This window comes from Panicum virgatum, chromosome 9N (assembly GCF_016808335.1).
Source record: "Panicum virgatum strain AP13 chromosome 9N, P.virgatum_v5, whole genome shotgun sequence".
NCBI classification, from domain to species: domain Eukaryota; kingdom Viridiplantae; phylum Streptophyta; class Magnoliopsida; order Poales; family Poaceae; genus Panicum; species Panicum virgatum.
The window spans coordinates 74,663,622-74,679,736 of NC_053153.1; the positions used below are offsets into that span (position 1 = coordinate 74,663,622).

Consider the following 16,115-nt stretch of genomic DNA (forward strand, 5'->3'; position numbering starts at 1 on the left):
CCTCGAAGTCTTCCTCGGCACATCCCCACGAGGCCCAAACCAACACCGCACCGCACCGCACGTCTCCTCCCCTCCCAAATCAAACCCCCGACGAGGCGCTGGCCCCTCCCCTCATCGCCGCCGCCGCCGCCGGCGTTCGGTCTCCCCACGACCGCGCCGATCCATCCCTGGCGCTAGCTTTTCCGCACGCCCGCCTCTCGGGGCTCCACCGACCCGGCTCGATTCGCGCCGGGGACGGCTGCTCCGTCACCGCTGTAGCCGCCCGCTGCTGCGGGGGTGCTCCGCGATCGGCTGCCGCTGGTTTCGGGGTCTAGGGTTTTGGCTCCACCAGGCGGAGGCGGAGGGTGCATTGGTTGGCGCGCGCATGGGGATGGTGCCCAACGGGCTCCTGCCCAATGCATCCGCCGGAGTGACGCGGCGGCTCGACCCCGAGCGATGGGCGGTCGCGGAGCTCCGCACGGCGGAGCTGATCGCGCGCATCCAGCCCAACGCGCACTCCGAAGGACGGAGGCTCGCCGTCTACCACTACGTGCAGCGACTTATCATGAACTGCCTCTCGTGCCAGGTATAGTACCTGGTTGCCTAAGTGGCCCGATTGCTCCCCACAGGTAGTAATAGGGATTAGCGTCTGTCTGAAGTAGAAGGCTCTTGTGTATGGTGGGAAGGACTGATGATGGATAGATGAGACTGTTAAAGTGACTAAAGTAATGTTTGCTCTCAGTGTTTTAAAGGTGACAAGGCGACCCAAGGCGATCTGGGTACTCTTGGACGCCTAGGTGACAAGGCGTGTCTGTTTCCCAGCGCGAGCTGGGTCCGCCTGGACGCCTAGGCGACGCCTTTAGAACTATGGTTGCTCTGCGTAGAGGGCAATAGTCAATACGCTATACTTCTCTTTCTGTTTCTCAAATGTTTGTCTGGAGCTAGAGCTCGTTGGAAATGGTGGCTTTGTTGTTACAGAAGAACAGGAGGGGTGCTGGTCATATGACACCCATGCTTCCACATCTGATATTTGGCAACCTGTTTAGAATCATCAAGTTTCAAACAGTGGGGATGATTAGCAAAAAAAAGTGCATTAGGTGAAGAGTAGGAATAGAGATTCTGGACATTTGTGTAGTCGAACTCTATTTCTTGTTTTCATATGCATTCCTGTGACATGGGTGTTATAAGTATTGCAGACAGCCCACTGGGCCTTGGTTTTGGCTACCGCACAGGCCTGTTACTGTGCATGCACCCGAGGGGTGCTTAGATAGATTGATCTCTAGATTAGGCAAGGATGTCCTAGGGTTATGGAAAATAAACCAATCAACGGAGATCCTTGCCCAATCAATGGCAACAGGCCTGTGCGGCAGCCAAAACCAAGGCCCAGTGGGCTCTCTACAATACTTCTAACAATGGGGCATTGCACACATCCGTACCATTTTACTGATGTTTCGTCAAACCACAGAGCTGGTCTCGCCCAATAGGTATAAAATGAAAAACTTGCATGTCTTAGCATAGCCTATGAATCACCGATACTTCACCAACCCAGCCGTACCTGTATCTTTTACTTGCGTATCCGATATTTCGATACTCCGATACTCTCTCTATACTACCACTACGTCGTTTTCCAAACTCACGTATCTCCGTACTGGTAACGCCGTACCGATATGGTGTATTGGTGATACATAGACCATAACCATATGTGAATGTCTGAAAATCATGGCTTGTCTTTTGGCATGAGCATTTGGTATACAGCCTAGCAGGTGTATTGAGATACCTCCTTTACCTTATTTCATGTTTCTTATTGGATGACTGAAATAGACTTTTCCGTAAGTCTTATGCATGCAAGGGGAATTTTGCCCTAGCATTTTGGAAGATCCTTGTCCTTATCTGCAGTGTTCAATTATCCAGTTGATTAAATGTGCTTGACAGAGAATTGATCTCGTTATCTACAGGTTTTTACCTTTGGTTCAGTCCCTCTCAAGACTTACTTACCTGATGGTGATATTGATGTCATTGCTTTTGGTAATAGTGAAGAATTAAAAGAGATTTGGGCAAAACTTGTCCGGGATGCATTGGAGCGTGAAGAGAAGAGTGAAAATGCTGAATTTCATGTAAAAGAAGTCCAGTATATTCAGGCAGAGGTATTTTTACCTATGACTTCGGAGGATTATGCATTTGAAGACACTTCTTTGTACATAAAAAATCCATCCGATGCCATTTTCTCGCTCGCCTACCCTATCTTATTTTTGGGATAATGTCACTGTTAATGATTTGACACTTGTATTATTTTGTTTTTCATTCATTTATGTTTTTTCATCTGTTTCATGTATCTTGCACAGGTCAAGATTATTAAGTGTATTGTGGAAAACATTGTTGTCGACATCTCATTTAATCAAGTTGGTGGACTATGTACACTTTGTTTTCTTGAAGAGGTGTGTTCTTATTTTCAAAATCTAGCAGACAAGTTGCTCAAAATTTACCATTTATATGCTAGTAATACTGTAAGAAATTTATATTGAGTTGAATAACTGTGCTTGTTGTGTCTAGTACCTTGTTCCAATATGCTTGATTTTCTTAACGTACCTCTTCTAATGTTTCTGCACTTCAATAGGTCGACAACTTGATCAGCCGAAATCATCTATTCAAGCGGAGTATCATATTGATAAAGGCATGGTGTTTCTACGAGAGTCGTATTCTGGGAGCTCACCATGGCCTTATATCTACTTATGCATTGGAGATGCTGGTTCTGTACATATTTCATGTATTCAACAATTCATTTACTGGACCTCTTGAGGTGACTTACTCTCGTCTTTCGGATATCCTGACATGAAGCCAATGCTTATTTTCTGTTTATGCATGTGCAGGTTTTGTACCGTTTCTTAGAATTTTTCAGCAACTTTGATTGGGAGAGGTTTTGTTTGAGCTTGTGGGGCCCTGTTCCTATAAGTTCACTTCCAGATATGACTGGTAATCTATACCTGGCACTTTGTTTTGGTAGATCAGTGATTGAGTTTTTGATCATTAATCTTATGTCATGCAGCCGAACCTCCGCGGATGGATAGTGGTGAATTGTTGCTGAACAAGTCCTTCCTGGATACCTGTAGTGCTGCATATGGAGTTGTGCCTCGCACCCAGGAGAATAAGGGTCAACCATTTGTTTCCAAACACTTCAATATTATTGATCCTTTACGCACAAACAATAATCTTGGAAGAAGTGTCAGCAAAGGTACCTTATAAACCTACTTTAAGATCAATTTATTACTGAATTAAACACAATAATCTTTGTTTTCATTATGTTCTATGGGATGTTTATCTGTACGAGGACAACAAAGAAAATCACCTGTTGAGTTGACATTTTGTTCTGCAGGCAATTTGTTTAGAATACGCAGTGCTTTTGCATATGGGGCGAAAAGGCTTGGAAAGTTACTTGAATGTCCAAAAGAAAATTTAGTTATTGAATTGAATCAGTTCTTCACAAATACATGGATAAGATATGGGAGTGGAAGTCGTCCTGATGTGCCTACCCAAAGTCTGGTTGATGTGCAGCCTCTGAAAGTTGTTCCTTCTGTAGTGTCAAACAGTCACAAAAGTGTAACAGCATTCAAGAAAAAAGTTGAAAGTCCTAAGCTTCTTGCTAATCAGAACAATCTTCATGCAGATCAAGATAATCTTACTGGAGTTTGTCACAGTTATCCTGATCCTTCTTCTCAGTCAATTCAGAAAAGTGACCTACATTGTCATGCTCTGCCAACAACAGTTAATCCTTCTATTTCTCATGCTCAGCACCAAAAAGTTTACGCGGCACAAGGAAATGCCAAGGTCTCTGAACAGCTTGAAAGAAAACTCACTGAAGCTGATGATGGCCCCAGAAATATGACGTTGGTACCAATCAGTAATGAAGCTTCTGAGATATTAGCAGGGCCCGATTCTTTTCCAACACAATCACGAACTAGTCAAGTAGAAAATGGTGTTGATCCAACTCAAACCGGCATATCTAATCCTGTGTTTGCACCTTTTCTTATTGGTTCCCCACAGCAGAGGCAAGCTGATAGCTCTGGACTGACTGTTCCAACAGGTCCACCAGTTCCTTTTGTTGTGCTCCCTTATGCTTCACGGAATAGCGATGGTTGTGGTCCCCAGTTTGAGATAAACGAAGGAATTGATCAGCTTTCTGCCAATATTGCGGGTCAAAATTTTAGTTTGCTCAATGATGTTGACCAACCAGATTCCTATGCTACCTCAACAGCATCATGCAGTACTATGGCTGAGCCATCCAGGGAACACAAGCCTGACATCTTGAGCAGTGATTTCATTAGCCATTGGAACAATTTACAGTATGGGCGATTCTGCCAGAATGCCCGTCCCGTAGGTCCTGTGCTATACCCTTTTCCGGTCCCACAAATGTATTTGCAGGGCCATGCTGCATGGGATGGGCCTGCAAGACGTCCTGCAACAAATGTTAACTGGACACAGATGGTACCCCCTGGTCAACGTTTATTTCCTGTGATACCTCTGCAACAATCAACGCAAAGAGGTACTGGTGTTCTCCATAACTATGGGGAAGATGCCCCAAGATACCGTGGAGGCACAGGAACCTACTTTCCAAATCCTGTAAGAATACAAAATATCTTTCAGCGTTATCTCATTCTTAGACAACTTTTTAGTGATAGTAAAATGGAAACTTTACAAGCTTGATCATTTATAGTATTATTATATTTGATATGTGGGTAAGGCGGTAAGCAACACCAATGTAACTGTACTTGTCAATAGTTTGTACTGATTTAAACATTTGATGTGTGGGCGGTTTTCCAACTGAGTTACTACAAATTATCCGATGTAGCCAAATCCTTCTTTTTCACGGAGCACTTCTTTAGATGATTCAATTGCTAAATTGAAGATCGTAATTATTCATAGTTGGATTCTGCTAGACCACTTTGGTAAATTCGAAGTTTTAACTTGCTAATGAGATTTTAACTCTACCTGTTAGATTCACGGGAAGATTCCCTTTACGTCATAATGAATATCATAGAGCTTGGGCTCCAGAGTCTGAACACAAGCAGCAGACTGTTTTCTGTCATGTTGCTATCTTTGAGTTGCTCATTGGTGAAATAGGTCTGTGCTACCTTGTTTTAATTATTAAGTCGGTGTAGTTCATTCTGAAGCTTGTATGCTAGAAATAGTTTTGTCGGATCCAGCTGTGTAATTATCCTGAAGCTTGTGCTAGAAACAATTTTGGTGCTTTGAGCTCTATAAGGAGGATGCACTCCAGAAGTCCAGATAAGCTTGCCTAGAGTTCTTGAAAAAGGGGGGGCGTACCCAGTGCTGTAGGCTTCCCACACTGTGCGGGGTCTGGGGAAGGATTGTTTTTAAGCCCCAAGCCTTACCCACACAAATGTGCAGAGGCTGGGGCTCGAACCCGGAACCTTCCGGTTACAGACGGTAGGCTCTACCGCTGCACCAGGCCCGCCCTTCGAAACAGACTGAAATCATAGCATCATAACTTGGCATTCAGGGCGGAGCTTCTTTTAAGGCCGACCTAGGCCGCACCCCCTCTTTGTAACAACTTCCTAAAACAAACAGTAATATTTCAACCAGTTCATTAATAAGCTTCAAAATTTTGATGGTAAGATTGTCTAGACCCTAGCCACATTGATAATGATTGATAGCCCCATAAGGTTGTGCATTGAGGTCCTAAACTGAATGCAATGTTTAGAGTGTTTAATCATGACAATGAATCATCAGTGTGGGATATGAAAAAATAATGAGTTATTTTCATAATCGAATTAAGATATATTTGGAATATGGGCGCTGTAGGTTTTCTTTATGTAGTTCTACCTTCTGTTCCTCTAGGCACAGTGATTCTTTGTTTAAAAGAGAGATTTATTAAGCAATGATTTATGAAATTGATAGTGTCGACTGCGAAATACTAAGCCGTCAATTCTGTGGCTTCTGTTCAGAAGGTTCCGTATAGGGATCGGCATTCAAATTCAAGAAACTACAGAGGAGGTTATAATGGTGACAGGAGTGATTATAGTGACAAGGAAGGAGGCTGGATAAACTCAAAACAACGAAACCCAAACCGCAGCAATGGGCGTAGCCAGTCGGAGAGGTCTGGCATGCGGTCTGATAGACAGGCCAATGATGAGAGTCAGCCTGATAGGCTACGGCAAACTTATAGAAATGACTCGTACAGGCATGAGGCAAGCTCTCAATATCTTGTGCAGGGCCAATCTTTTGGATCCACAAGCTCTATGCACAAACAAGGGAACATAGCACATGAAGTTTATGCACCACAATCTACAACTTCAAATGGTACCAGTGCTTTATCTGGCCCTCCAGGACCACCATTTTTTATGGTGTACTCATATGAACCAGGCACAAATCATGTTGCATCCTCATCTGAGCCAATTGAATTTGGTTCTCTTGGGCCACTTCCCGCAGCAGATGGTGATGACATACCACGGTCGACACATCAAATGGTGCCTAATGGTTTTTATGGGCAAAGGCATGGTCCATATAGGGGCGGTTCCTCTCATTCCTCTCCTGATCAACCGTCCTCACCTCAGCCTCGCAGGTTGTACTTGTTACTATATTCTTTGTTCATCACTGTTTCTATTTTCAATGTTTTAAGTATGAGCAGTCTGAAAATTCCAAATCATAAATGTACATGGATCTTTATCTTATCTAAAAAAAACATGTCGTGTTTTGGTATATATAAGCAGAGTAAATGCACGATAGCAGTTGCCACTAGTAAGTTAGGAACTATAGCTACAATTCGCAGACAACGAATTTACATGCTCATGTGTCGAAGAATGTGGATCGAAGCGATAGTCAGCTTCATATTTCATGTGATTGAGGAAAAAATAAAATAGTATATGCGAGTCACAGAAATAAAGTTCGGGATTGTTTAATTTAATTTTTGTTTTTCAGTGGACCTTTCATAGTTTGTACTCATAATAGATAATTCTGCCATGATTCCTCAGTCAATTATTGTTATGGTGATAACGACCAGTAACCTCAGTTGCATATATTATTAATGTGTACTCATTTTCTCTCGCCTGTGGTCTTCATGAAGTCTAAAGTATTTAATAGCGTAAGTTTGTTGAACTGACGCCCATAGAGTCAGTAGTAATTAGTTAAATTGTTCTTGGCAACCAGTTTCAAATGAAGAAATTAGCGCATAACACGTTAAACTAGTACTTGCATCTGGGAATATGTTTGCAATGCGTAATTATGCCATCAGCTGTGCGATTTGATTCCATGAATTGATCAACTTATTTACTTAGTATTTAGTAGTAGCATTTGCTGTCACCAAGCTGAAATTTGTTTCTGTTCACTTTGAAGGTAGTTGAATGATGGCATGGTGACTTGGTTCTGGCATTGAAGCCCTGCGATAGCAACATTTTGCTCCACTACTCATGATCATGTCCTGCATGGGTTCAGATGGTTGGGCCATCAGCAGCCAACAACAGAAACAAGAATGTGCTCTAGCTGGTTTTCATGGTGCTTTCTGATTTCTCACAAGCACTAAATAGTGAATACCATCAAAAGAGTTTACCAGTCCCAGTAATTATGAAGCTTTCTGGAATCGAAGCGACAATCTTCAGAACAAAGCATGGAACTGTGACGCCCAGGAATTATGAGTCTTCTCAAGAATACGGTATTAGGTTGAATGGAACAGAAACGTTTCTGCATCAAAATCAATTATGATCTTGAAGCTCACTGGGTTTTAACTACCATGATCGGGGCATTATCTGGTCATTTGTAACTGAAAGCTAATAACAAGTTCTCGTTTCTAGATAGGATCAAGATCATGTAACACATACAACAAACTTTTCGCTTAGGTGTACTAGAGTTAGGTGAATCCTAGGTGACAAATTTTCGTGGTGTTTTAGCTGGAGGGACAAAACTGTCACGCGTAAAAGATGATCGTTTTTTCTTCTCTGTTCCATATGTGCGTTCAGTGTGTTATCCACATTGTCGCTGCCTGGGCGCCTTCCAATGCGTCAATTGGCTTGTCGCCGCCTGGGCACATTCCGATGCATCAATTGCTTTTAGGGTATCTTGTGAAATGTTGACAACCAATTTGAATGGGTTTCAGAACAGAAACCACCATTCTGTCCTGTGACCGTAAAACCTTGGGATATTAGGTCAGTCTCAATGGGAGTTTTATGGAGGGTTTTATGATATTAAGTATCATCAATTTTGCTAACATGGCAAGGAGAAAGAAGACTGGAATTTCATGAGATGTGAGGACAGTTTCATCACCATGAAACTCATCTAGCACAGTTACCTTAGTTTCCAGTCTAGGTAACTGTATCCATGAAACTCCTATTGAGACTGGTCTTATACATTAGTGGCAAGGACGGGCTCAAGATTTGAGATTTGGGTATTCGAAATTTTCAAAGAGCGAAATTTTTTTGGCAGTCTAAAGTATATATACATATCACATAATTATGTATCAAAATCATGACATTTATCATAGCATAACTTGAAATTGTTCGACAAACATGTAAAATAAATAAAGGATATATTGGGGTTTTTTTTTTGAGAAACGGCTGGGAGTGGGAGGGGGACCGGGGAGGAGTTTGGGCCGGCCTACAAGGGTTGGACAGTGGGCCGATTGAGCCCAAAAAGCCTATTTTAGATTGTATTTTTGCATATTATGATACATATATATACTATATATAGTTGTACAACATTTTTTGCCGAAAATTTTGGGTATTCAACTGAATACCCATGAATACACATGGGGCCCGCCCCTGATTAGTGGTGGACACCATGGAGGAAGGTACGAAGAAGATGACTAGAAGAAGTGGCCTAGTGGGCATTCTGAAAAAATCTGACTTGATCAAGTGATGGGTGGATACAGGTCGAAATATTTGATTCGGAACTCAAAAAAACCTTGATCCAACTTGGAAATTACACACAAAAAATGCAGGCAACCCGACACAACCCAAACATGATCCAACCATGTCGTGGGTTGGACGCGAGCCAATACTTTTTTACCCGAAACCCGACTCGACGGATGATCAGGTCTAAAGAAGACTAGTAGCCATAGTGGAGGGAAGTATGGCAAGGAGGAAGATGACAAGAAGAAGAAACATGGTGATGATGAGACTGAGTGTGGTGGTGTTGGGGAAGGGGAGAGTGAGGCTGTGAGGGTGTCATGGGTGATTACTTAAGCTTGCGGTGATAATCTTTTTCCATGTCATGGTTCGGGAAGGACTTGTCTGTGTTTGGTTAGTCCCTTGTTCTATTTATTTTTTGCAAGTTGTGAAATTTTCAACAGTTCCAGTTTATGATGTAATAGAGTGTATGTGCCCCATATCATCTGTATTGTAACGTGAATGCTTAATGGGCTTCTTACGATACTAGAAAATTAAAAAGGTTTGATGCTTTGGTGTGCATGCTATATATTAGTTTTGACTTAAATATTATATTGTTGCAACTCATAATGAATGAAACTATTGAATACATATTGATCCATTAGATTGTGTTGTTAACAGCATTTTCTTTTGACTAGTTTATGTTATGTGAAATTGGTGTGTATATGTACTCCCTCCATCCCAAATTATTTGTCGTTTTGATTGTTCTAGAAGTATAGATTTTGCTATAAACCTAGACATAATATATATCTAGATTCATTATATATCTAGAAAAGCCAAACAACTAAATTTGGGACTGATGGAGTATTAGTGCTTGATCTTATCATACTAAATAGTAAAGCATTCCTGTGCATCTATTCCTGAGTTGGATTCCATTTTGGGTAGGCTAAATCCGAGAGTAAGATAAAACATAAATGCTATATTACAGGCGTCTGACGCCTAAAAATATCGAAAGGACGCCAAGACTCACGCAACCCCACCCCACCTAGCGAGGACGTGGGGGAAGGTGCCTCTCCCCATCCCATTCCCCTCCCATTCTTCTCCGATGAGGTCGGCGGTGTGCTCTGGCCCGGCGGCAGGAGATTGGGGGCAATGAGGCCCCAATAGCGTTGTAGTAGAATTTTTTAATGTTGCAGTAGTTTATGTGAGATGTTGAGGTCGAGATTTATGTTGCTATTGGGGTGTCCTCCTTAAGGGTTGATTTCGTGGAGACAACTTTTTTTCCATGTTGCACCTGCATGAATTTGATGTTGTAGGACTCTTGTTTTCGATGTTGCATGAATTTGAATAGATGTTGCATGAAACAGAGCTATGATGTTGTGGCGGAAATTTTGATCTTTGCATCCAGATGTTGTTATGTGTTTCAATACATGTTTTTTTATGTTGCAAAAATTAATTTTTTGTGTTGCAAGCATGTATTTTTATGTTGCAGCGTCCACTAAAAAAATTTATTGGACCTCCGAACACTAGTAAGGCCGAAGATAAAAGAAAGCCAATCAGCCATATATGTTTCAACTTTCAACTTAATTGGTGCATCAGTGCTGGTTCTAGGCTTATCGCCTTACAAAATAGCTTCTACAGTGAATATATAGAATTACAATTCTTATATGCATTTAACTTATACTTTGCTGCTTCGACTCTTATTTTCTTGAAGTAGTTGCCGTTTCTTCCCTCACTTATGAGTACTACCTGCTAGGCTGCTAATTTATGTCAAACGTTGATGGTTTTGGCTATTTGTGTACTGTTAAATGGTAGAGCATTTGGCATTAGTAATTTAGTACCTAAGTTAGAAGTACAAGTCAAAACAATTAGACAAAAGACAAAGTGGATTACTGAAATTATATTTAGCTGATGTTATGCCATTGGGTTAATCAGTGTCACAATTATAGAGTTATGACTTTCCCCAATTCCATGGCATGGAGATGAGGCAAAGCTGCACTACTCAAATAGGAAGGACCTTTACAAGCACGAAAAGCACCTTCCTTCTTCCACTATAGCGGAATATTTCCACAAAGGGCATCTCTTTTTTTGGCCACTTGTATGATATCTCGATAGTTTTCTTTTTTTTGTTTTACGGTCACGGGGAGTATCGCCATCTGAATTTCATTGATAAAGCTTTTGGGAAGCCAAAATATACCTTACATTTTCAGCATCATTGGGGGAAAAACCAGGAGAGGTGTAAGAGCATCTCTAGAAGTTCCCCACTAATCATTTCTCAATAACTGGTATTGAGAGATGTCCCAATACCTGTTTTATATTACTTGGGGAATTTATTTTGCGGTCTCCCAATAATCTTCTCAATACAACTAACATATTGGGAGAGCACAAACCATCCTTTTATTTGAGTTGGGGGTGAAATATTGGGACAACTCAATAGTTATTGGGAAAATTAAGATGTATTGAGAAACTGCTGGAGCACATTCTTTTCTCAATAGTAGGAGTTTATTGGGGAATAGAGGACTGCTGGAGATGCTATGAAGAGTTTACATATTAGGAAATGAAAGGCACCAGGCATCACATTTGTTTATTTAATATCCCCTAAAACATCAAGTGGTTGAACAACTATGAACCTGTTGTGTCCTTTTTCCCCCCCCAATGATTTTTGATCTCCGATTACTCAGACTTGTACAAAAGTATCCTTCTATACGGTCAATCTTTCCTGACTGGTTTGACCCAACAAATTTCAACAATAGAGGCAATAATAATAGCTATATTAACCGCACCTATTGCATTCCTTTGCTCGATAACGATTTTTTTTCTGAAAAGGAAAATTTAAGAAATTTCAAGTAGTGTTATATTGAGATAGTTAGGTACTTAGGTGGCCTCAGTAGCAATTCTCAGATCCCGAGTTCGACTCTTGAAAGGAGCAAATTTCAAGCTAAGGTTAAAAATATCTCTTCGCCTGCATACATGCCAAAGTACATGGAAATAGGTCCCGGCCCACCCTAGCCTGCTCTCACACAGGTTACAGTATGAGTTATGGCGCCCCGGGGGTAAGGGTGAGATAGGAGTTCGGGAATTTTCTCAACATGCGTGAGAGTTATTCTTCTTATATTAATGCTCGGGGGCAGCTTGTCCCTTGCAGACCGTGTTTTAAGATGATACAATAATGGTTGAAAAATTCTCGACCTCTGCCATGAATCATACTCATAAAAGAAAAGGATAAGTCATATATTATAATGATATTGATCCGTAGAGCGACAACTACCTATGGGCCCGGGTAAAAAAGAGCCTTAAGCATATGTGCCAATCGTTAAGATGGTGCTGCAACTAATTCCTGTGTTGTAGATTTTATGGATGATAAATCATGTAGTAGGTGCAGATGGTACTAGAGATTGCTATGTATAAGATGCCAGTAAACCACCATTAACATCCCTAGATCTGCCCATATTAGAAGCACCATGGACCCATGGTCTATGAAGCCGGTCTAGGAGTGTTAATTGATGACTTTTAGATGCACCTCCATCTCTTTTTAGTTCAAAATTTTTTATTACTTCGTCAAAATAAAATCTTATTTTGAAAAAGTATTACAAAACTTTTAACTAAAAAGAGTTGGAGGTTGATCTTATTTTGGATAAAATAAAATTTTGAACTAAAAAGGATTTCGGATGTCCACCTAAAAGTCACCAATTAACATCTCTAGGGCAAATAACTTCATCAGGATGAGAATTTTAGAACGAGGTAATTCAAAGAAGGTGCAGAAGGTCCATCATCCACAAAATTCGTAGGTTAGAATATGGCCCGGTAGGATTGAACTCGATGGATCTAGATCCAATCGAAAGTTCAGATGATTTGAATAGGAGATTGTTAATTTAAGAGAGGTACAATCTTCTGGCAAATCAAGCGAAGATCTCTCTGGCAAGTCAGTTCAAGTTGGGATAAGCAAAGATCTCTCTAACAAGCCAATTGAAGCTGGGATAAACGAAGTAGAGCATCAAAAGTGGTGGCAGCGCAAACAAAAATGTCACAGGACCAGAACAGCGGCACTTGCAGGGACATCCGTAAGGCATCAGAAAGATTATCACAATTCACAAGTGGAAACTTGGCTGACAGCTGCATGAAGCACGCCATGTAATTTTAGAGAGATGCACTGATCGATGTTGTTAGTGTGGAAAATTGCGGATGATGTTTGCATCTCTGACAGAAGTGCTCTCTGCTCGGACAACAAAGCATTTCTTTGGCGGTGATGGCTAGAACTTCGGCTAGCATTTGAATGCCATGAGGAACGTTGCTCGTTGAGTCATTCAGTCTGTTTGTTTGGCTTGTCAGCCAATCAGCCAGTAGTATTTTTCACTTACATCAAATCAGCATCATCCACCATCCACCAGCCAACCAGCATTACTTTTCTCTCAACAATTAACATCAGTCATAGCCACAGCCAAGCGAACCTTGCCGATCTGTTATCGTTCATGCTCTCACCATCCAGAGCGGAAAGTAGTTCTCACATGGGAACCTGAGGCATGAAATGAACATCGGCAGCTAGACAGGAAGGGACGGAAGTTTGCCAACAAACTAGTGAAGACCAACAATTCAGTTTTCTTGCACATTAAGTGGCCACAATAGGGAACAATCTTCACAAGATTGAAGGATTCACAGAGTATTGGTCTATTGGATAATCAAGGCCTTCCTCTCTTCTTCTACCTACACTAGGATTTACGCATGAACTTCCCAAAATCCAAAATCCAAAATCCTCGTTCCACGGGCATCCAGTTCCGACTGTGCCTCGACCCAAAGCACACAACCGGCTGCCTACGCGGCCACGGACGCCTGCCTCATCGAAGTGTCTGAGACGCTCCTCAGCACATCCCCACGAGGCCCAAACCAAACACCGACCCGCACCGCACGTCTCCTCCCGCACCTTTCCAAATCAACCCCCCCTCCTCCACGCCGACCACTCCCCTCGCCGCCGCCGCCGCCGCCGCCGCGCACTCTTCCCACGACCGCATCGATCCATCCATCGCGCTAGTTTTTCCGCCTGCCCGCTGCCTGGGGCTCCACCGGCCGGCTCGGTCCGCGCCAGGGGCGGCTGCTCCGTGCTCTGAGCCATATCGTCGCTGTAGCCCGCTGCTGCGGGGGTGCTCCGCGGTCGGCTGCCGCTGGTATCGTGGTCTAGGGTTTTGGCTCCGCCAGGCGGAGGCGGAGGGTGAATTGGTTGGCGCGCGCGTGGGGATGGTGCCCAACGGGCTCCTGCCCAATGCGTCCGCCCGGGTGACACGGCGACTCGACCCCGAGCGCTGGGCGGTCGCGGAGGACCGCACGGCGGAGCTGATCACGCGCATCCAGCCCAACGCGCACTCCGAAGGCCGGAGGCTGGCCGTCTACCACTACGTGCAGCGGCTTATCATGAACTGCCTCTCGTGCCAGGTACAGTACCTGGTTACCAACTGGTCCGACTGCTCCCCGCAGGTAGTAATAGGAAATAGCGTCTGTCTGAAGTAGAAGGCTCTTGTATATGGCGGTGAGGACTGATGTATGGATGGATAGATGAGACTGCTATTGTAGAACTGACTAGAGTAATGGTTGCTTTACTGAGAGGGCAATAGTCAATAGGTGATGCTTCGCTTTCTGTTTCTCAAATGTTTGTCTGGCCTACTGAAGTTGATTCTGGAGCGAGAGCTCGCTGGAAATGGTGGCCAGTGGTTACAGAAGAACAGGAGGGATGCTAGTGACCGACACCCATGCTTCCACATCTGATATTTGACAACCTGTGTAGAAGCATCAAAGTTCAAAGAGTGGGGATGATTGTCAAAAAAAGTGCATTGGGGGGAGAGTAGGAATAGAGATCCTGGACACTTATGTAGTCGAACTGTATTTCCCTTTTTATACACATTCCTGTATCATGGGGTGTTGCACACATCCAGTACCATGTTACTGAAGTTTCGTGGAACCACAGAGCTGGTCTCTGCCAATAATACGATATGAGAAACTTGCCTGTCTTAGCCAGAAGAGTTCTAGTAATTCTAGTAATAAATCAATAGCCAAATGTCTGAAAATTCTGGCTTGCCTGATGGCATGAGTATTTGCGATACCGCCTAGCAGGTGCATTGAGATACCACTTTTACCTTATTTCATGTTTCTTGGATGATTGAAATAGACTCTTCCGTAAGTCTTTTGCATGCCAAGGGGAATTTTGCACTAGTATTTTTTAAGTTCTTTGCCCTTATCCTCAGTGTTCAATTGTCCAGTTGATTAGATGTGCTTCACGGAGAATTGATCTCTTTATCTCTACAGGTTTTTACCTTTGGTTCAGTACCTCTCAAGACTTACTTACCTGATGGTGACATTGATGTCACTGCTTTTAGTAATAGTGAAGAATTAAAGGAGATTTGGGCAAGCCTTGTCCGGGATGCATTGGAGCGTGAAGAGAAGAGTGAAAATGCTGAATTTCATGTAAAAGAAGTCCAGTATATTCAGGCAGAGGTAATTTTCCATGTGATAATTCCACTGTGTTATTTTTTTTATAATTTTGCTGCTTTATAGGCACCTGAATTACCTCCGAATGGAGTTACTCCTCTGCTAAGTGCTAACTATGTACATATGGTAGAGTTTTATTTAGCATCGTTCCTGCATTTACAACTTTACTGTTGAAGTTATTACCAGAAGTTGCCAATAGTACTTTGTGCTATATGAATGGAGGCAGAACAGAAACTAACACAATCTTCTTTTGCGGATTGTGTCACCTTTGATTATTTGGCACTTGTATTACTTTTCTTTTCACTCATTTTAGTCGTTCTCATATGTATCATGTACAGGTCAAGATTATTAAATGTCTTGTGGAAAACATTGTTGTCGACATCTCATTTAATCAAGTCGGTGGACTATGTACACTTTGTTTTCTTGAAGAGGTGTGTTCTTATTTTCAAATCTTGAATAATTTGTATATACAAACAAGTTGCTCAAAATTTTACCATTTATGTGTTAATACTGTGAAATTTATATTTACTTCAATAACTGTGCTTGTTGCATCTAGTACCTGGTTCAAATATGCTTGATTTTTCTGTCTGGACTTTTTCTAATGATTCTGCATTTTAATAGATCGACAACTTGATCAGCCGAAACCATTTATTCAAGCGGAGTATCATATTGATAAAGGCATGGTGTTTCTACGAGAGTCGTATTCTTGGAGCTCACCATGGTCTTATATCTACTTATGCATTGGAGACGCTGGTTCTGTACATATTTCATATATTCAACAATTCTTTTACTGGACCTCTTGAGGTGACTTACTCTCTTGTCTTTTGGATA

The 16,115-nt window shown here is 42.3% G+C and overlaps 1 protein-coding gene across 6 annotated transcripts in view; it reads left to right on the forward strand.

Annotated features, from left to right (window-relative positions):
• The window catches only part of LOC120692388, a 27,882-nt gene continuing 11,767 nt past the window's right edge, over window positions 1–16,115 (forward strand). The window contains exons 1-9 of one of the 6 annotated variants that reach the window (XM_039975664.1): window positions 1–565; window positions 1,935–2,123; window positions 2,322–2,414; window positions 2,594–2,776; window positions 2,847–2,949; window positions 3,023–3,208; window positions 3,350–4,593; window positions 5,943–6,556; window positions 7,327–7,931. In XM_039975664.1, the coding sequence (XP_039831598.1) occupies window positions 365–565; window positions 1,935–2,123; window positions 2,322–2,414; window positions 2,594–2,776; window positions 2,847–2,949; window positions 3,023–3,208; window positions 3,350–4,593; window positions 5,943–6,556; window positions 7,327–7,330 (2,817 nt within the window). In that variant the 5' untranslated portion in view covers window positions 1–364 and the 3' untranslated portion in view covers window positions 7,331–7,931. Of the gene's footprint in view, window positions 566–1,934; window positions 2,124–2,321; window positions 2,415–2,593; window positions 2,777–2,846; window positions 2,950–3,022; window positions 3,209–3,349; window positions 4,594–5,939; window positions 6,557–7,326; window positions 7,932–13,681; window positions 14,235–15,101; window positions 15,291–15,622; window positions 15,716–15,905; window positions 16,089–16,115 lie in introns of those variants that run through there. The other 5 variants (XM_039975663.1, XM_039975661.1, XM_039975660.1 and 2 more) reach the window with 5 other exon arrangements.